Genomic DNA, 22,260 nt, shown 5'->3' with positions numbered 1-22,260 from the left:
TTTTCACGAATGTTGAGTCACGTATTATCTTCTTCAAAGTTTCATTCATTCCTTTCACTCCTTTCATTCATTCATTCGTTCGTTCGTTCATTCGTTCATTCGTTCATTCATTCATTCATTCATTCATTCAAGCTGAAACATGTTGTAAATATATGGTTCTAAGTAATAATTATTCTACGACCAATATTAATTCTAAACTGCCATGGCAACAACGATTACCCACTTGAACACATAATATGACTAACTGCCTGCCAGATGTCTTTAAGTCAAACGTAAGCTAGGTTCAGTAGCCATCGGAGTATGACAAGCAGCTAACATTTTCCAATGTCTGCACGTTATCTATGCGGTGGAGAATAAATTCGATATCAAGATACGACATTTAAGGTATGACCGACATATGTTTATTACCGTTTTTTAACTGATATTGCCTTCTTTAGGATTGTTTTATTGAGGTAATTTTCGAATACATTTCAACAAATTAGGGTTGCAACACTCACGATAAATTTAATATTTTCGGCATAGTTAGGATTTCTATGGAGGAGAAGAGAGAAACTTCGATAAAGCCCTGCCTATGTAAAACTAGTTCTTTGCAAGCGGATAGTTGTAGAGATATCACATTTGAAGCAAGCTGGAAACCAATGCATTTTTTAAAAACACAAGATGTGAGTTGCGTAAAAATGAGGCCAACAATTTGGTTTTTCGAATATTTCAAATCTACAATCATAAAAACTGCTATAAAATTAAAATGATTAAGAAATAAACAGGCAACATATATGTTACTGACATAGAGTGAAGATAACATGAATTAAAAAAACCAAACTTAACGAAGTAAAGTTTTATGTTGATTCGTTTGCTGTTTTGATAATCCACGTTTTTCTGATGTATTTTAAACTTTGTAATATCAACGCTTAATTCGTTTGCTGTATTAATAATCCACGTTTTTTTGAAGTATTTTAAACTTTCTATTATGAACGCTTAATTCGTTTGCTGTTTTGATAATCCACGTTTTTTTGAAGTATTTTAAACTTTGTAGTATCAACGTTTAATTCGTTTGCTGTTTTGATAATCGTCGTTTTTTTGAAGTATTTTAAACTTTCTATTATGAACGCTTAATTCGTTTTCTGTTTTGACAATCCACGTTTTTCTGATGTATTTTAAACTTTGTAATATCAACACATTGTAGAATTAACTGAAAAGATGCTTTTTAATACTTTCATGGCGGTCATAGTTTTCATCAATCTTCTTGTCAGTTCCGGTAAGTAAAAATATTATATATCATGTTCATATAGCGTACGACATAACTTTCATGTATTATACTTCTCTATCGTCAAACATGCAGATTGTAGGTACAACAATACAAGTAGAGAACTCGAGAGAGCTCCATTCTCGCCTAAAACAACACCAAGTACTACCATAAAAGGAGGTGAATCGAGTAAAACATAACTTCAATGTATCGTACTTGTCTATCATCAAACATGCATAATGTTGCTAGAAAAATATAACCGGATATCTTTAGAAAATTTTCATACATTGACTTTATGTTTGCATAGCGTTCAATATGTTTCAGCCGCGTCTTAAGAGGGTGGGGGTGGGTGGGTATTTGTGGAAGGAAATGGACAAGCTGTACACTTCAAAATTGCGTTAAAACTGTTGGGAAAATTGAGCACACAAAACTTTGTAGCCAGTTCCTTAAATGTTGATTTCTATCGCTCCCTCCCTCCCCTACAAACGTAATATACTTCCAAACACCCTGTGGTTATGATTTTTGTTTTAAGCCAGTGAGCAATAATGTGTTTTGATGAAGGATGAACCGTCTATCTAATCTATGATCCCAATCCCAAGGACAGCAGGGGTGCATTGTGGATAATCTGGCTGTAACATAACTAACATTGTAGTTGCTATAGCAGAGTACACTCGCATTTAAATCTGTTATGTAACCTGTGTGGTGAAGCCAAAAACGACTCTGCAATTTGATTTTCGTCACGCATAGTCAGAGATATTGTGTATCGTGATAAAGAAAAATGTATATGACGTGTAACAATGGAATTATTTTATAGTCCCGACGACTAAGACAATTACAACAGATGAAGAAGTACCCAATGAAATTCCTTGGAATAACGTACAATGTATAAAAGCATCAAAGAAATCGGGTCGCGTTGAACTAAGGAGTCCATCGTTGATATTTTTAAGAATGTCTCATAACATCATTGTTTACGATGGATGTAATACGGAGTCGATAATTCATGATGAGTACTGCAATGGATACCTACGATGGAGATCGCGAGCCTCAAACTCTATAAAAATTGTTTTTCGCCATAACAAATGGCTAAAAGGCTTGATAACTTGCGGTATTTTATCGGAAAAAGGTAAGTTGAGCGTTTTTTGGTCGTTTTTTTTTAAGGATAGCCTGCACACAGGTTAACCAATATATCGGGAAAAAGGTAAATTGAACGCATGCACGGAGTCAATTCATGCCTGTTTTTGGTTGGTTTTTAAGGATAGCCTGCACACAGGTTAACCAACGTATCGTTTAAACGGCAGTGGTTCAGCAATGGCGTAGATTTCCGCTTTGTGAATCCGCTTCATTTTGTACCCATGTATATATGAACGGTGTTACGTCATTGTGCGGGGAGCGTACCTATTTTTTCTCAAAGAATCGGTTATCAATTAAATACATTGTATTCGTTTTCAATTTTTCGGCTATCAAATATTTGCGCAAATGAAATTTATAATATTCATTTCAGTTTACGAGCAAGGATAGAATTTCGTTCATCTAACTATAATAAGGTAGCCACCCGCAAGTATCGCGTTTCGCTCCTATTTTCTAAATATCCTCTTATCGAGGAGTGGAAATTTTTACCAACACAAAATCATGTCAAACAAACTCAATCAGACACCTCACCAGAACGACAATTAGGGGGGGGGTATATTCATATATTCATTTTATAATCCGTAAAAAACAAGGGATTTCATAAGAAATTAATACGGCATGTCAAGCATATATCCCCAACAAGTATCGTTCTGGGTACGTGCTCTAACTCATCCCATGTGTTTAAACACGTGAACGGTTGATTGGTTGAACACGAATCATAGCAGAAGACGAACAAACGGACCATTAAAAGTCGAGTTGGTATATATACATGTTGTAAGATATTTATCTTCTAAACATTGTTATATTCATTGCTGTTTTTGAGGCATTTTTTTCTTTTTGTGTTTAGCCTGTGTGCAGGCCATTCATTATAGTAACGTCATACTAAACAAAAAGCACGATTTCGTCCTTCAATTCATGTCAATAATGCCATGATTTTCTATAGTTGGACTGGATGTAGCATAAGCTGGGGTAATTTTAACGAGAATTAACGAAGCGAATATATAGCTAAAATAATTTCCAGATTGTAACGTCATCGAAAAGTCGAAATTTCTGAAATTGACAATTTTGGAGTGGGCGAAATCGATAACACACAAAAAGCTGTTAATTAATTAAAAATGCGGTTGACATTTGACAGTTAAGAAGCCCGTGTTGTCTAAATGGTTGTTTGATATTTACAGATTGGGTCAAAGTTTGCCATGAGTACAAAGAATATCATGATCCCTATGAAGAGCATCACCCAAGGACAGAAAACAAGAAACATAAGCCCATTAGAGTTCCTACCACAATGCCTACCACAATGCCTACCACAATGCCTACGATAAAAACAGGCGAGCTCATTGAAAGCTAATCTTTCCCTGAACGTTAAATTACAGTAGATGTAAATTTAGTTCTGAAAATAACATATAAACTACAACAAGAACATGACATTATAAACATGACATAACATGGCTTTAAAAACAAGAAGAAACTACAACAAGAACATGACATTATAAACATGACATAACATCGCTTTAAAAACAAGAAGAAACTACAACAAGAACATGACAATATAAACATGACTTAACATGACGTTAAAACCAAGCAGAAACTACAACAAGAACATGACAATATAAACATGACATAACATTGCTTTAAAAACAAGAAGAAACTACAACAAGAACACGACATTATAAACATGACTTAACATGACTTTAAAAACAAGAAGAAACTACAACAAGAACATGACAATATAAACATGACATAACATGACTTTGAAAACAAGAAGAAACTACAACAAGAACATGACAATATAAACATGACATAACATGACGTTAAAAACAAGAAGAAACTACAACAAGAACATGACAATATAAACATGACTTAACATGACGTTAAAAACAAGAAGAAACTACAACAAGAACATGACAATATAAATATGACTTAACATGACTTTAAAAACAAGAAGAAACTACAACAAGAACATGACAATATAAACATGACATAACATGACGTTAAAAACAAGAAGAAACTACAACAAGAACATGACAATATAAACATGACTTAACATGACGTTAAAAACAAGAAGAAACTACAACAAGAACATGACATATAAACATGACTTAACATGACTTTAAAAACAAGAAGAAACTACAACAAGAACATGACATTATAAACAGTGGCGTAGCTAGCGAAAAACATTTGGTCGGGCTCACGAGGCGACACCATGGTTGTAAGCATGGCTGAAAACCGTAGGTCTTCCAGGTCTTGTAAGCACCCATGTGCGATTTTGCCTTCTCATGCTTCTTACAATCGGATAGGAAATTCTTCATGTTTTTGAATCCCGTCTGCGTCCATGAAGATGACGATCCAGGGCAAAACAAAGGAGAAGGCCAAAAGAACAATGCATTCTTTTCTGAGCTACTGCAAAGCCAATCTTTCTTCGAGTACCAACTTTCCTGAAAGCTTCTATTGCCTGTAGTCGCTTGTAAATTTGGAATTGGCCGCTGCTTTACGAGTATATTTTGCTCGCCTGATTGTCGAACAGAAAATGGCTTCTTTTGTAGTTCACTTATTATATCGATTTTACTACTTGGTCGGGCTGAATTTTCAGAGCCCGACTAGATGTTGCGAAACAGCGCATTTGAGTTTGCTCGGTTGTTGTCAACCAATCAGATTGCAGATAATCGCACTATAGATTTTACTACTTGGTCGGGCTGAATTTTCAGAGCCCGACTAAACTGCGTAATGCCTGGCACTAGAAATGCACTAGTCATTGTTGCTAAGTAACGTTTAAAAATATGATAATTTTACTAATAACGACGCAATTTGACAAATATTACACTAATAGACTGTGGATTATTCCAAAAAGACTAGCAGAATTTAAAATTTTCGCAAATCCAATTTTAAAGAAAACAAATTTTTCATTTTTGGGAAAATATTTGGTCGGGCTGGGCCCGACCAGCCAGACCGCTAGCTACGCCACTGATTATAAACATGACTTAACATGACTTTAAAATACAAGAAGAAACTACAACAAGAACATGACATTATAAACATGACTTAACACGACTTTAAAAACAAGAAGAAACTACAACAAGAACATGACATATAAACATGACTTAACATAACTTTAAAAACAAGAAGAAACTACAACAAGAACATGACAATATAAACATGACATAACATGACGTTAAAAACAAGAAGAAACTACAATAAGAACATGACATTATAAACATGACATAACATGACTTTAAAAACAAGAAGAAACTACAACAAGAACATGACATTATAAACATGACATAACATGACTTTAAAAACAAGAAGAAACTACAACAAGAACATGACAATATAAACATGACTTAACCTAACTTTAAAAACAAGAAAAAACTACAACAAGAACATGACATTATAAACATGACATAACATGACGTTAAAAACAAGAAGAAACTACAACAAGAATATGACAATACAAACATGACTTAACATGATTTAAAAACAAGAAGAAGCTACAACAAGAACATGACAATATAAACATGACATAACATGACTTTAAAAACAAGAAGAAACTACAACAAGAACATGACACTATAAACATGACTTAACATGACTTTAAAAACAGGAAGAAATTACAAAAAGAACATGACATTATAAACATGACTTAACATGACTTTAAAAACAAGAAGAAACTACAACAAGAACATGACACTATAAACATGACTTAACATGACTTTAAAAAGAAACTACAACAAGAACATGACAATATAAACATGACATAACATGACTTTAAAAACAAGAAGAAACTACAACAAGAACATGACAATATAAACATGACATAACATGACTTTAAAAACAAGAAGAAACTACAACAAGAACATGACATATAAACATGACATAACATGACGTTAAAAACAAGAAGAAACTACAACAAGAACATGACAATATAAACATGACATAACATGGCTTTAAAAACAAGAAGAAACTACAACAAGAACATGACATATAAACATGACATAACACGACGTTAAAAACAAGAAGAAACTACAACAAGAACATGACAATATAAACATGACTTAACATAACTTTAAAAACAAGAAAAAACTACAACAAGAACATGACATTATAAACATGAATAACATGACTTTAAAAACAAGAAGAAACTACAATAAGAACATGACATCATAGACATGACTTAACATGACTTTAAAAACAACAAGAAACTACAACAAGAACATGACATTATAAACATGACATTACTAAACAAGATACAAAAAAAATCGATTATGACATTATTGGCATATTTAAATACTTGTGAACGTTCCTTTCATACAAAGTTCATGACTCGAAGATAGGAGTTTCGCTGTCCATAGATAAGTACCTAAACATAGAAAAACAGCAGGGAACGACTCAATTGTGAATTGGTGGGATTCACATGTTACCATAATGCATTGCATTTATACTTACAGAGGAAACATTCTCAAAGAAGCAATCTGGAAGCTTTTCGTCTCTTAACTATCCAAATAACTACCCAACACACGTGGGCTACTTTTACATGATAAAGCTTAATAACAGAAAGAGGGTTTGTCTAAATATCACGTATGTATGAAGTTCTAAATACAACAATGTTGAAGAGTCAGTTATAGACACTTGATATATTATGAAAGATGCATAACTTTAAAATATTTGCAGTATACAAAACATATCCTTTATAACGTTTGTCATAGTCGCTTGTTTATGCCATTGTTTAAATATAGTATTTAAGCCTTGAGTTAATGGGAACTTCTGAAGTAGCTTGCACCTAATTTTCTTAAATCTCCATGTTATTTATATTAGCGATTTGGAACTTCGAAAAGAAAACGATAATACACCATGTAAAGATGACAATAGAGACTATATCAAGATTTTGGACGGTTTGAAACGGTGGTCAAAGCCTCTTTTAAAAATCTGCTCGATGAAAGATATTACAGGGACCATAATGTCGACCAACAACAAACTCAGTTTGAGGTTCTTCAGCGATGGCAGCGAGACTTTCAGAGGTTTCAATGCAACATATTGGCCTTGTAAAGATTCCACGGGTAAGAAAGTATGCGTATAGCATGTGCCAAAGAATGGATAGGGTTTTGAGGTACAGAAGGGGGATAGAGGAAGGGTAGAGGTTAGAGGGTAGGACAAAAAAACTACAAACAACACCAAAACTACAACATTACACTCTAATAATATTAACACCAATCATATTCACGATACACCAAAACCCATGACAACGCATTTCACCCAATCCAATCACATTAATCCATCCGCTAATCCAATTAGACGCTCTAATGCTTCTATAAGCTGTCTACAAATAAAATAATTTTACAGCAAAGGCATTAATTAATATATACTATTCTCATAAAAGGCAAGGATCGATCGCAAGAGGCTCCAAAGGGTCTAAGAGTAACAACATTTCACAAATGTTCACGACCTGTGTGCCGCATTAAATGATGCTTAGCAAGACTGCACGACATAACAACTCTAAATAGCAACAGAATTAAAAGAACAAAACTTTTGATCTGCTTGTGATTCGTTTGCGTTTTAACGTCTAGATCGATCAAATTTGATTGGTCCCATGTATAAAATGCTAATTAGGATGGAACATCATATAAAGAATACTAAGGAAAGTATAAAGTGTAATAATCTTCCAGCTTATTAACGAGTTTATGATTTATATTGAACAAGATGCATGTCAGGAGTTCATCTGCATGGGCTGCTCAAAAACAGTGTTTGGTTATATATTTGCGTATTTTAATAGTTGCCAAATGTCACAAAAAAATATTCAATGTAATTTCGCATGGGGGCAATGTATTGTCAGTAAGTCATTACAGAAAGATATTGATTGTCTCAAGAACTTCGTGTCAGTCACGCGTGATTTGTTGTGTAATCTGGCAACAATTCAAGAAAATTCGAATTTTAAAACATTGGGCTGACCTTCGTTAGCACGAGTAAATATCGACAGCTTCGTCATTTGAAAAAATTTGGTGTGCCAATGCATTGACGCTTCAGATGACAAGTTGTTCAGAGGTGGAGTTTAGTCTCAAAAATTTTGTTGGTTGGCGAAAAGAGTTCTTTTCACCACAGTCTTTTAAGTTCTGTAGTTATTTTCTACAGTCCTATGGTTCTTTTCTACAATTCTATAGTTATTTTTTATAGTTCTATAATTCTTTTCTATGGTTCTATAGTTCTTTATTATAGCTCTATAGGTCTTTTCTATAGCTCTATAGTTCTTTTCTATAGCTCTATAGTTCTTTTCTATAGCTCTATAGTTCTTTTCTATAGCTCTATAGTTCTTTTCTATAGCTCTATAGTTCTTTTCTATAGCTCTATAGGTCTTTTCTATAGTTCTATAGTTCTTTTCCATAGCTCTATAGTTCTTTTCTATAGCTCTATAGTTCTTTTTTATAGCTCTATAGTTCTTTTCTATAGCTCTATAGTTCTTTTCTATAGCTCTATAGTTCTTTTCTATAGCTCTATAGTTCTTTTCTAAACAGCTATAGAAATGTTGAAAGGTTTTCAACCCGTGTGCTATCAATATAAACAATTAGTCACTCGGCTCAGCGTAAATTAATACACGACGATAGATATTGAATATTTGTCATTTTAAAACATTAATTTCTAATCACAACGTCAAATATTTTTGAAAACAATGATTTTTATTCCCTTACAGAAACTCGTAAAACAAACCAGGTCACTGGAGTGGTGATTGGAACTGGATGTGGTCTCGTTTTCCTTTGTCTGACGTTCTTAGCTCTATGCCACTCACGAAGATGTAGACGACTTTGTTTGCAAAAAGATGTCGAAAAATATTCTGATCATGCAGATGTTTTGGATGAAGAAGGTCCTCCTGCATACTGTGATGGTAAGTTCATGTTAAACTTATGATATTTTTGTTAATTAGTTTGCTGACGTGTTTCTCAACAGTGATGGCTTCGCTCGACAAGTTCCCAAAGACTACAGATTCAACAAACAACAGCGAAGAGCTTCCGCCTTATCCAGGGTTACCGCAGAATGATAATATGATACCCAAGACATCCCAGCAATCCCTCAATGACGCTGGGTACATCTCACAAGAAATTGAGGAAGACGTCCTTGAAAAATCTGCTACTGATGCAACAGAAAGCAGTGGTGAAAATTCGCAGAATGCCTCAACGGGACTGCCTGAGATTTCGGCAAATGAACAGGAGATCGAGGTAAGCATTGAAGAAGCAGAAGAGACTAATGTCGCTGCCGATGATGAAAAGGCCGCCAAGGAAAAGGTTGAAAATGCCGAGTTTATCGATGTCGATAAAAGCACATGGGACGTGTCAGAAACGCAAGATTTTCAACATCCAAAATCAATAAACACTGTTGTTTAAAGAATAGTAACCTTCAACGGGGGTAAAGTATATTCAATTAATGGTACTTTACTACGTAAAATATTTGTAGGCATAAATTTACTATAATTAATAATAAAGTTCGTCTAAATTTAACGCAATCACGTATAAGATAGAGTATAAATGGCGCATAGAATATTTTAACATAAAAGCAAAAGATATAAAGCTCGAAATGACGTCAGTGCAATTTAAGAACAAAAGAAAATTTCTTTTGTTTTCGTTTGCTCAACTTTCGATTGACATCCAGACATTGAGAAAAATATTCATAGCTAGTTTAACTCACCAGTAAGCTCCAACCGACATTTGTCTTCAATTTAAATGTTAGACTTTAGGCAGACTTTCTTTTTAGCTGAGGTTAAGACTATTTTTGCATACAATATGCAGCCAGTCAACTTGCTCAAAGAAAACTTCAATGTCAAAATCATGTGACGCATATTTCCATCGTTCAAACTGCCATCCTCTCGGTCAGTATCATTGATTTGGTCAGCATGAGATTCTTTACGAAGGATAAGATTTCTCCTGCAAATGATACAAAATATTTTAATAGTCTGGGTATTTTATTAGTCTGGGGGGTCTGGTCTGGCATCCCCCGGATCGCAATGCCCCTGTTTGGCAATGCTTGTAGAGCAATTTAAGAAAATTGACAAGTATATGGACAGTATACAAGTTAAATGCCACAGTCTCAGCTTCAATAATGTGGTTATCAGCATTGGAGTAAATGTGATTATTATCGATACATTTAACGACGTATCTATTGAAGCAATCAATATCTGCAATATCTGTATCCATCTCTGCAATATACAAGCAGTCTTGCTTCGTCTGCATACTAAAACCTCATTCACAGTGACACTCACATAGTTGAGCTTCGAAATCAATAATCATCTCGTAACTATCCGAAGATCGTACTTTCATTTCACTGACTGCTTGATTTGGAATATTTTAAAAAAATCTTGCCATCGCCATAGAAAAATGACTTTGCTATAAGTGTGATTGTGTGAGGGAGCTTTTAGAATCCAGGAGACGGTTAGTGTTATCCATTGGATAGCAAAATTTTCAAACTTGTAAAAACAAATGTCTATTTTTCCCTTACGGCAAAGAAATTTTATAATCTAAGAAGAGATACTTTATTTCAGCGATTGCTCAGCTCAAATCGTGTATTTTCCCTTTTAAAGAAATTTTGTAAGCATTCAAAATTAAAATTTTTATCCGGCCGGTGGATAGCGCTGTTCGGCCTCAGTGCAACAGGCCCAAGGAGTTCGAACAAAAATAAACTGGTTTGGCCTTTTATTGACACAAAAACTCGATACTTCTAAACACAATATTTGAAATCTACAATGATTTGGAACAAACTAACATGAAGAACATATTTTGTGTCAGCCTTGAAGTACATGGTAGTATGTTCTCTTTTCAGATAGATAAACATTTCTCACAAAATCATGTACATGGTAAAATAATGTTTATGAGTGTTGAACTAGAGAGAAAAGGGATTCGGTGGTGTGGCATAACGTTGTGTGACGTATTTTGAAGCAATCTTTATGTACGTCAATGTTTCTAGGTACATTTATATAAATATGCGACTTTGATGTATATGGAGTTACTTGACACGATGGGTCTAATATTCAAGTATATATTTATAGGCATAATTCACTACGCATGCGTGGCTTCCCAGCAAGATACTTTCACAAAATCAATATGTAATAGTATTGCACGAGAATGCTATTTTACTAATAATTCACGTTTAAAGCAAAAGTTTGCCGAAATTTTTTCAAAGAGTTATCATCTTGCGAAAGAGATAAGGTTCCAAGCTTTTGTAGTGCAAAACGATATATTTGTAAAAACATCTACATTTTCTATTCCGATCTAGCTGAAGTATCTTGCTGGAAGGCGCGTCCTCTTAGAATTTGCTTCAGAAAAGTGGGGGACACGAGCATGAAAGGCTCCAAAACGAGTGTACCTTCTTGTAAGACATGTATTCTGTGCTAAAACTACAGCTGTTGATTACCATTAGTTTAAGATTGTAAAGGTTTAGCGTATAAATCGACGAATAACATGGAAATTGAGGATAGTAAAGTTTTCAAAGTTTATTTTGTAATACTATATATGTAAAAGTTTTGAAACTCTTCAAATATGGCGAATGATGCACGCAATAGTAGGTTTATAAAGAATTCATAAGTAATTGAGTATGTGTATATAAGTGTACATAATTATATGACATCGTGTAAAGAGAGTGCTCAATATGAATGTTTCTATTTTTCTATACCATATTTGTTGTTAAATTTCAGTTAATTTTAAAAATTGTCTTTGGTCAGTTTTTCACCAAGGAAAATGTGTAAAAGTTACGATTATAATAGTGTCACAACTTTTTCACGAATGTTGAGTCACGTATTATCTTCTTCAAAGTTTCATTCATTCCTTTCACTCCTTTCATTCATTCATTCGTTCATTCGTTCATTCATTCATTCATTCATTCATTCATTCATTCATTCATTTATTCATTCATTCATTCATTCATTCATTCATTCATTCATTCATTCATTCATTCATTCATTCATTCATTCATTCATTCATTCATTCATTCATTCATTCATTCATTCATTCATTCATTCATTCATTCATTCATTCATTCATTCATTCATTCATTCATTCATTCATTCATTCATTCATTCATTCATTCATTCATTCATTCATTTATTCATTCATTCATTCATTCATTCATTCATTCATTCATTCATTCATTCATTCATTCATTCCATTCATTCATTCATTCATTCATTCATTCATTCATTCATTCATTCATTCATTCATTCATTCATTCATTCGTTCATTCATTCATTCATTCGTTCATTCGTTCGTTCATTCATTCATTCATTTGTTCATTCATTCATTCATTCATTCATTCATTCATTCATTCATTCATTCATTCATTCATTCATTCATTCATTCATTCATTCATTCATTCATTCATTCATTCATTCATTCATTCAAGCTGCAAGATGTTGTAAATATATGGTTCTAAGTAATAATTATTCTACGACCAATATTAAAAATCTATTAAATTCTTAACTGTCATGGCAAAAACGATTACCCACTTGAACACATAATATGACACTAACTGCCTGCCAGATGTCTTTAAGTCAAACGTAAGCTAGGTTCAGTAGCCATCGGAGTTAGACAAGCAGCTAACATTTTCCAATGTCTGCACGTTATCTATGCGGTGGAGCATAAATTCGATATCAAGATACGACATTTAAGGTATGACCGACATATGTTTATTACCGTTATTTAACTGATATTGCCTTCATTAGGATTGTTTTATTGAGGTAATTTTCGAATAATTTTCAACGAATAAGGGTTGCAACACTCACGATAAATTTCATATTTTCAACATAGTTAGGATTTTTATGAAGGAGAAGAGAGAAACTGCGATAAAGCCCTGCCTATGTAAAACTAGTTCTTTGCAAGCGGATAGTTGTAGAGATATCACATTTGAAGCAAGCTGGAAACCAATGCATTTTTTGTAAACACAGGATGTGAGTTGCGTAAAAATGAGGCTAACAATTTGGTTTTTCGAATATTTCAAATCTACAATCATATAAACAGCTATAAAATTAAAATGATTAAGAAATAAACAGGCAACATATATGTTACTGACATAGAGCGAAGATAACATGAATTAAAAAAACCGAACTTAACGAAGTAAAGTTATATGTTAATTCGTTTGCTGTATTGATAATCCATGTTTTTTTGAAGTATTTTAAACTTTCTATTATGAACGCTTAATTCGTTTGCTGTTTTGATAATCACGTTTTTCTGATGTATTTTAAAATTAGTAATATCAACGCTTAATTCGTTTGCTGTATTGATAATGCACGTTTTTTTGAAGTACTTTAAACATTCTAATATCGACACATTGTAGAATTAACTGAAGATGCTTTTCAATACTTTCATGGCGGTCACAGTTTTCATCAATCTTCTTGTCAGTTCCGGTAAGTAAAAATATTATATATCTTGTTCATATAGCGTACGACATAACATTCATGTATTATACTTCTCTATCGTCAAACATGCAGATTGTACGTACAACAATACAAGCAGAGAACTCGAGAGAGCTCCATTCTCGCCTAAAACAACACCAAGTACTACCATAAAAGGAGGTGAGTCGAGTAAAACATAACTTCAATGTGTCGTAGTTGTCAACATGTATGTTCTTGTAGTTTCTTCTTGTTTTTAAAGTCATGTTAAGTCATGTTTATAATGTCATGTTCTTGTTGTAGTTTCTTCTTGTTAGTTTCTTCTCATAATGTAGCTACATTATGCATGTAGCAACATGCATAGTGTTGCTACAAAAATATAACCGGATATCTTTAGAAACTTTTTATACACTGACTTTATGGCTGCATAGCGTTCAATATGGTTCAGCCGCGTCTTAAGAGGGTAGGGGCGGGGGTATTTGTGGAAGGAAATAGACAAGCTGTAGCACTTCAAAATTGCGTTAAACTGTTGGGAAAATTGAGCACACAAAACTTTCTAGCCAGTTCCTTAAATATTGATTTCTATCTCTCTCTTCCTCCCCTCCCAACGTAATTTGCTTCTAAATACCATGTGGCTATGATTTTTGTTTTAATCGGGTGAGCAATGAGTTTTGATGAAGGATCAACCGTCTATCTAATCTATGATCCCAATCCCAAGGACAGCAGGTGTGCATTGTGGATAATCTGGCTGTAACATAACTAACATTATAGTTGCTATAGCAGAGTTCACTCAAATTTAAATCTGTTATGTAACCTGTGTGGTGACGCCGAAAATTAACTCTGCAATTTGATTTTTGTCACGCATAATAAGAAAAATTGTGTATCGTGATAAAAAAAATGTATATGACGTGTAACAATGAAATTATTTTATAGACCCGACGAGTACGACATTTACAACAGATGAAGAAGGAGTGCCCTATGAAATTATTTCATGGAATAACGTTGAATGTATAAAAGCATCAAAGAAATCGGATCGCGTTGAACTAAGGAGTCCATCGTTCATATTATTAATAATGTCTCCTAACATCAATGTTTACGATGGATGTAATACGGCGTCGATAATTCATTATGAGTACTGCAATGGATACCTACGATGGAGATCGCGAGCCTCAAACTCTATAAAAATTGTTTTTCGCCATAAAAACCGGATAAAACGGTGGTTAACTTTCCGCATTTTATCGGAAAAAGGTAAATTGAGCGTTTTGGTCGTTTTAAGGATCAGGTTAACCAACATATCGGAAAAGGTAAATTGAACGCATGCACGGAGTCAATTCAGGCCTGTTTTGGTTGGTTTTAACGATAGCGCACACAGGTTAATCAGCATATCGGAAAAAAGGTAAATTGAACGCATACACGGAGTCAATTCATGCCTGTTTTTGGTTGGTTTTAACGATAGCTTGCACACAGGTTAATTAGCATATCGGAAAAGATAAATTGAACGCATGCACGGAGTCAATTCAGGCCTGTTTTTGGTTGGTTTTTAAGGATAGCCTGCACACAGGTTAAGCAACATGTCGGGAAAAAGGTAAGTTGAACGCATGCACGGAGTCAATTCAGGCCTGTTTTTGGTTGGTTTTTTAGGGATAGCCTACTCACGGGTTAACCAGCATATCACCTTTGAAACGGCAGTGGTTCAGCAATGGCGTAGATTTCCGCTTTGTGAATCCGCTTCTTTTTATACCCATGTATATATGAAAGGTGTTACGTCATTGTGCGGGGTGCGTACCTATTTTTTTCTAAAGAATCGGTTATCAATCAAATACATTGTAATCGTTTTCAATTTTTCGGCTATCAAATATTTGCGCAAATGAAATTTATAATATTCATTCCAGTTTACGAGCAAGAATAGAATTGCGTTCATCTAACTATAATAAGGTAGCCACCCGCAAGTATCGCTTTTCGCCCCTATTTTCTAAATATCATCTTATCGAGGAGTGGAAATTTTTACCAACACAAAATCATGTCAAACAAACTCAATGAGACACCTCGCAAGAACGACAATTAGTATTCATATGTTCATTTTATAATCCATAAAAAACAAGGGATTTCATAACAAATTAATACACGGCATGTCATGCATGTATAAATATTCCCCTCTCCCCCACCAATTATCGTTCTGGCTACGTGCTCTAACTCATCCCATGTGTTTAAACACGTGAACGGTTGATTGGTTGAACACGAATCATAGCAATAGACGAACAAACGGATCCATTAAAAGTCGAGTTGGTATATATACATGTTGTAAGATTTTTATCTACTAAACATTGTTATATTCATTGCTTTTTTTGAGGCATTTTTTCTTTTTTGTGTTTAGCCTGTGTGCGGGCCATCCATTATAGTAACGTCATACTAAACAAAGAACACGATTCCGTCCTTCAATTCATGTAAATAATACCATGATTTTCTATAGTTGGACCGGATGTAGCATAAGCTGGGGTAATTTTAACTAGAATCAGCGAGGCGAATATATAGCTAAAATAATTTCCAGATTGTAACGTCATCGAAAAGTCGAAATTTCTGAAATTGACAATTTTGGTGTGGGCGACATCGATAACACACAAAAAGCTGTTAATTAATTTAAAATGCGGTTGACATTTGACAGTTAAGAAGCCCGTGTTGTTTAAATGATTGTTTGATATTTACAGATTGGGTCGAAGGTTGCCATGAGTACAAAGAATATCCTGATCGCTATGAAGAGCATCACCCAAGGACAGAAAACAGGAAACATAAGCCCGTTACAGTTCCTACCACAAGGCCTACCACAATGCCTACCACAATTCCTACGATAAAAACAGGCGAGCTCATTGAAAGCTAATCTTTCCCTGAACGTTAAATTACAGTAGATGTAAATTTAGTTTTCTGAAAACAACATATAAACTACAACAAGAACATGACATTATAAACATGACATAACATGACTTTAAAAACAAGAAGAAACTACAACAAGAACATGACATTATAAACATGACATAACATGACTTTAAAAACAAGAAGAAACTACAACAAGAACATGACATTATAAACATGACATAACATGAAAAACAAGAAGAAACTACAACAAGAACATGACAATATAAACATGACTTAACATGACTTTAAAAACAAGAAGAAACTACAACAAGAACATGACATTATAAACATGACATAACATGACGTTAAAAACAAGAAGAAACTACAACAAGAACATGACAATATAAACATGACTTAACATGACGTTAAAAACAAGAAGAAACTACAACAAGAACATGACAATATAAACATGACTTAACATGACTTTAAAACAAGAAGAAACTACAACAAGAACATGACAATATAAACATGACATAACATGACGTTAAAACAAGAAGAAACTACAACAAGAACATGACAATATAAACATGACTTAACATGACTTTAAAAACAAGAAGAAACTACAACAAGAACATGACATATAAACATGACATAACATGACGTTAAAACAAGAAGAAACTACAACAAGAACATGACAATATAAACATGACTTAACATGACTTTAAAACAAGAAGAAACTACAACAAGAACATGACAATATAAACATGACATAACATGACTTAAAAACAAGAAGAAACTACAACAAGAACATGACAATATAAACATGACTTAACATGACTTTAAAAACAAGAAGAAACTACAACAAGAACATGACATATAAACATGACATAACATGACTTTAAAACAAGAAGAAACTACAACAAAACATGACACTATAAACATGACATAACATGACGTTAAAAACAAGAAGAAACTACAACAAGAACATGACAATATAAACATGACATAACAACTTTTAAAACAAGAAGAAACTACAACAAGAACATGACAATATAAACATGACATAACATGACGTTAAAACAAGAAGAAACTACAACAAGAACATGACAATATAAACATGACTTTAAAAACAAGAAGAAACTACAACAAGAACATGACATTATAAACATGACATAACATGACTTTAAAACAAGAAGAAACTACAACAAACATGACATAACATGACGTTAAAACAAGAAGAAACTAAACATGACAATATAAACATGACATAACATGACGTTAAAAACAAGAAGAAACTACAACAAGAACATGACAATATAAACATGACTTAACATGACTTTAAAACAAGAAGAAACTACAACAAGAACATAACAATATAAACATGACATAACATGACGTTAAAAACAAGAAGAAACTACAACAAGAACATGACATTATAAACATGACATAACATGACTTTAAAACAAGAAGAAACTACAACAAGAACATGACAATATAAACATGACTTAACATGACTTTAAAACAAGAAGAAACTACAACAAGAACATGACAATATAAACATGACTTAACATGACTTTAAAACAAGAAGAAACTACAACAAGAACATGACAATATAAACATGACATAACATGACGTTAAAACAAGAAGAAACTACAACAAGAACATGACAATATAAACATGACATAACATGACGTTAAAAACAAGAAGAACATGACAATATAAACATGACATAACATGACAACAAGAAGAAACTACAACAAGAACATGACAATATAAACATGACATAACATGACTTTAAAAACAAGAAGAAACTACAACAAGAACATGACAATATAAACATGACATAACATGACGTTAAAAACAAGAAGAAACTACAACAAGAACATGACAATATAAACATGACTTAACATGACTTGATGTAAATTTAGTTTTCTGAAAACAACATATAAACTACAACAAGAACATGACATTATAAACATGACATAACATGACTTTAAAACAAGAAGAAACTACAACAAGAACATGACAATATAAACATAACATTACTAAGCAAGATACAAACAAAACGATTATGACATTATTCGCATATTTGAATATTTGTGAACGTTCCTTTCATACAAAGTTCATGACTCGAAGATAGGAGTTTCGCTGCCCATAGATAAGTAGCTAAACATAGAAAAACAGCAGGGAACGACTCGATTGCGAATCGGTGGGATTCAGATGTTGCAATTGATAAATGCATTGCAATTATACTTACAGAGGAAACATTCTCAAAGAAGCAATCTGGAAGCTTTTCGTCTCTTAACTATCCAAATAACTACCCAACAAACGTGGACTACTTTTACAAGATAAAGCTTGATAGCAGAAAGAGGGTTTGTCTAAATATCACGTATGTATGAAATTCTAAATACAACAATGTTGAAGAGTCGGCTGTAGACACTTGATGTAATATGAAAGATAAATAACTTTGAAATATGCGCAGTATACAAAACATATCCTTGATAACGCTAATCATAGTTACTTGTTTATATCACAGTTTAAATATAGTATTTAAGCCTTGTGTAGATGGGAACTTCTGAAGTAGCTTGCACTTAATTTCTTAAGTCTCCATGTTATTTAAATTAGCGATTTAGAGCTTCAAAAAGAAAACGATAATACACCATGTAAAGATGACAATAGAGACTATATCAAGATTTTGGACGGTTTGGATTCGTGGTCAAATCCTCTTTAAAATCTGCTCGATGAAAGATATTACAAGGACCATAAAGTCGACCAATAGCAAACTCAGTTTGAGGTTCTTCAGCGATGACAGCGAGACTTTCAGAGGTTTCAATGCAATATATTGGCCTTGTGAAGATTCCACGGGTAAGAAAGTATGCATGAAAGGGAAGGAGATAAGAAAGTATTTGTTCAGGTATAAAATGGTAGGATGGTTATGACGTTTATGGGAAAGGGGTAAGCGTGAAGAGATAGGATGAAAGGGAGTAAGATAATGTGTGGTCTGATACAACACAGTAAGATAGTATTAGGAAGATGAGGATGGGTAAGGTGCAGCAGAGGTAAGAATGGATATGTAAGGTTGGAGAGGTTGGGAGCTTCACATGAGATAAGAACATTACGTAGAGTATGTGGTTGTGTGTTGAACCGAAGCACAATTTCATATCAATCAACATATCTATGCTTCATTATAAAGCAAGCGTCACTTAGTTTAATAATAAACAATTATCGAATAATGTTAGAAAGTTGTATACATGGTGTGTTGACACATGACGCACAAATAAAGTCAATACACACTGCACTGAATGTAACTGGAATGTTACCACCTGCCAACACTCGAAAGCGTCCATTCAGTCACGTATTCTCAGCTCAATGGATTAACATCATAGGACCGACTGATGCATAAACCGAGACCATATGTATAAACATATGGAAAAAAATAATTTTGCTCTGTCACTGAATTATTGGATCACGTGACAAGTAGATGGCACGTTTAGTCTCTCGTAAATTCAGTTGGTTAGAGAAAAGGGCTCATCTCACTAACCTAAACTAAAATATGGGAAAGTGCTTACCCTACGCAGAGGCGTAACTAAAACGTTAATTAAGGGGGTGTGTGTATATTCATATATTTAGTTGTGCCCTACTGATTTCTTTTGAAATTCAAATTACTTTCAAAAGAAATCAGTAGGGCACAACGGAATGTATGAATTTGCAACCCCCAATTAACGTTGTAGTTACGCCACTGACCCTGCCTGTCCTTTGCCATTGACAAAAGCTACATAAGCTAGTCATACGTCTTAGCGTTAACCATCAATCGTAGCCAAAGTTAAAACCTTAATTGAGGGCGGGGGGGGGGGACATTCCTAAAGTCAATGGTGTCCGACTGACTTTTTGTGAAAACCAGTTCTCTTTCAAAAGAACACATTTGGGCACAACTAAATATATGAATATTTACCCCCTTGCCTACCGGAATGAACGTTCTTGTTACTGCCCTGTTATTAATACACTACGATAGGTCTTTTATACTTTGTTTTCAAATTATTAATTTCTAATGGTTAACGCGCAAAATTTTTTAAAAGCGATGATTTTTATATCCTTACAGAAACCCGTAAAACAAACCAGGTCACTGGAGTGGTGATTGCAACTGGATGTGGTCTCGTCTTCTTTTGTCTGACGTTCTTAGCTCTATGCCACTCACGAAGATGTAGATTACGTTGTTTGCAAACTAAAGTCCGCAGGTATTCTGATCAAGCAGATGTTGTGGAGGAAGAAGGCCCCGCTACATACAGTGAAGGTACGTTCATGTTAAACTTATGATATTTTTGTTAAATAGTCCTCTAACGTGTTTCTCATCAGTGATGGCTTCGCCTGACAAGTATCCAAAGACTACAGATTCAACGAGTATCGATGAAGAGCTTCCACCTTATCCAGGATTATCCCAGAGTGATAATATGATACCCGAGACATCCCAGCAATCCCTCGATGACGCTGGGTACATCTCAGAAAGGGAAGAAGACGCCATGGAAAATTTTATAAATGATGTAATCGAAAGCGGCGATGGTGAAATTCCTCGCAATGATTCAACGGTAATGTCCGAGATGACAACTTATGAAAATGGACGAGAGATGTCAGAGAATAACAACGTCGATGTCGGCGTCGACGAAGCAGAAGAGCAAAATGTCACTGTTGACTCGGAGCTTGAAAGCTATAATTTGATGGACTATGGAGAGAAAAAGGATGAAAAGACCGCTGAAGAAATGGTCGAAAATGCCGAGTTTATGGATGAAGATAAAAGCGTATGGAATGCGTCAGAAACGCAAGATTTTCAACATCCAAAATCAATGAACACTGTTGTTCAAAGTCGGGAATAGTTGCCTTCAACGGTAGCGAAGCTGTTTCATTTAAGTCAAATAATTGTAATGTGCTACGTAGAAAGTTTGCCAGTGTAAAGTGTGTAGATTTAACGCAATCATGAGCAAGTATATTAAATAATTCATAAAACATAAATTTTAATATAAAAGCGAAAGATATAAAACTCAAAATGACGTAAGTGCAATGTAGGAACAAAAGAAACGAATTTCTTTTGTTCTTGTTTATTATGCTAAAGTAAAAAGAATTCATTCGATTTCACGGCTTTTCTCAAACCACTTGTAAAAATACGAAACTTTTACCCTTCAGTTAAGGTATAAAACTTTATCCACACAATATTACTCAACACTCCTACCTTATTTATCATTTTCTTTTGACTTCAGTATTCAAGCAGACTTGCACTGACTGTTCCTTATGAGTTTTGATCTTGCTTATATTCAATGAAGGCTTGACGGCCATAGTCAATTAGCAGTTTAGTCTTTGAGCTAAAGGTAGAGTAGTTTTAAAATTATTATACTGAAGTAAATACAGTGAAATATAAACATACAGAGTACACAAATAATTATACATAGAGTTAGAGCTTCGCAGCGAATAAGAGTCAAAATAAATGATTTATCGGTCCTGAATAAAAGTTAATGTAAATTTAAGTTGATATATCAGATTTTATCGTTGCATTCAATACATATTGTAGCATTCAACTATTTATATCGAAACTATTGAAAAAATAGCATCAAGAAATTGAAGAAAATGGTCGTAGCTAGTCGAACTCACCGGACAGCCCCAAACAGAGTTTGTCTTCAAAGTTCAAATCGGAACTAAA

The 22,260-nt window shown here is 33.9% G+C and overlaps 2 protein-coding genes across 4 annotated transcripts; both read left to right on the top strand.

The window, feature by feature from the left end:
* Positions 1–283: 283 nt before the first annotated feature.
* On the top strand, positions 284–9,854 carry LOC124450698. Of its 2 annotated transcripts, XM_047001332.1 has the most exons (9): positions 284–384; positions 1,184–1,255; positions 1,340–1,423; positions 2,058–2,366; positions 3,550–3,699; positions 6,814–6,943; positions 7,181–7,422; positions 9,048–9,239; positions 9,302–9,854. In XM_047001332.1, exons 2-9 carry the CDS (start codon positions 1,198–1,200, stop codon positions 9,733–9,735), a joined length of 1,599 nt encoding a protein of 532 aa, XP_046857288.1. In that variant the 5' UTR covers positions 284–384; positions 1,184–1,197; the 3' UTR covers positions 9,736–9,854. The 2 variants fall into 2 exon arrangements, with proteins under 2 accessions (XP_046857288.1, XP_046857289.1); XM_047001333.1 differs by lacking the exon at positions 1,340–1,423.
* Positions 9,855–13,676: 3,822 nt separating this feature from the next.
* LOC124450843 lies at positions 13,677–21,596 on the top strand. 2 transcript variants are annotated; one of them, XM_047001506.1, is made up of 6 exons: positions 13,677–13,739; positions 13,824–13,907; positions 14,658–14,972; positions 16,430–16,579; positions 18,834–18,963; positions 19,200–19,346. In XM_047001506.1, exons 1-6 carry the CDS (start codon positions 13,682–13,684, stop codon positions 19,303–19,305), a joined length of 843 nt encoding a protein of 280 aa, XP_046857462.1. In that variant the 5' UTR covers positions 13,677–13,681; the 3' UTR covers positions 19,306–19,346. The 2 variants fall into 2 exon arrangements, with proteins under 2 accessions (XP_046857462.1, XP_046857461.1); XM_047001505.1 differs by lacking the exons at positions 13,677–13,739; positions 13,824–13,907; positions 14,658–14,972; positions 16,430–16,579 and adding exons at positions 20,674–20,865; positions 20,928–21,596 and having other exon boundaries at positions 18,897–18,963; positions 19,200–19,439.
* The last annotated feature ends 664 nt before the right edge of the window (positions 21,597–22,260 follow it).

The sequence above is a fragment of the Xenia sp. Carnegie-2017 genome, unplaced genomic scaffold (genome assembly GCF_021976095.1).
Source record: "Xenia sp. Carnegie-2017 unplaced genomic scaffold, XeniaSp_v1 HiC_scaffold_24, whole genome shotgun sequence".
In the NCBI taxonomy this organism is placed as follows: domain Eukaryota; kingdom Metazoa; phylum Cnidaria; class Anthozoa; order Malacalcyonacea; family Xeniidae; genus Xenia; species Xenia sp. Carnegie-2017.
The sequence above is the reverse complement of the archived record's forward strand: the minus strand, read 5'-3'. Positions and strand labels throughout refer to the sequence as shown.

Bases quoted from the DNA above. Each gene is read 5' to 3' on its own strand.
- LOC124450843 (XM_047001505.1), top strand. From the start codon at position 19,244: ATGACAATAGAGACTATATCAAGATTTTGGACGGTTTGGATTCGTGGT. The intron at 19,440-20,673 runs GTAAGAAAGTAT...ATATCCTTACAG, and splicing joins GCCTTGTGAAGATTCCACGG to AAACCCGTAAAACAAACCAG. The intron at 20,866-20,927 runs GTACGTTCATGT...GTTTCTCATCAG, and splicing joins CCCCGCTACATACAGTGAAG to TGATGGCTTCGCCTGACAAG.
- LOC124450698 (XM_047001332.1), top strand. From the start codon at position 1,198: ATGCTTTTTAATACTTTCATGGCGGTCATAGTTTTCATCAATCTTCTT. The intron at 6,944-7,180 runs GTATGTATGAAG...TATTTATATTAG, and splicing joins AGGGTTTGTCTAAATATCAC to CGATTTGGAACTTCGAAAAG. The intron at 9,240-9,301 runs GTAAGTTCATGT...GTTTCTCAACAG, and splicing joins TCCTCCTGCATACTGTGATG to TGATGGCTTCGCTCGACAAG.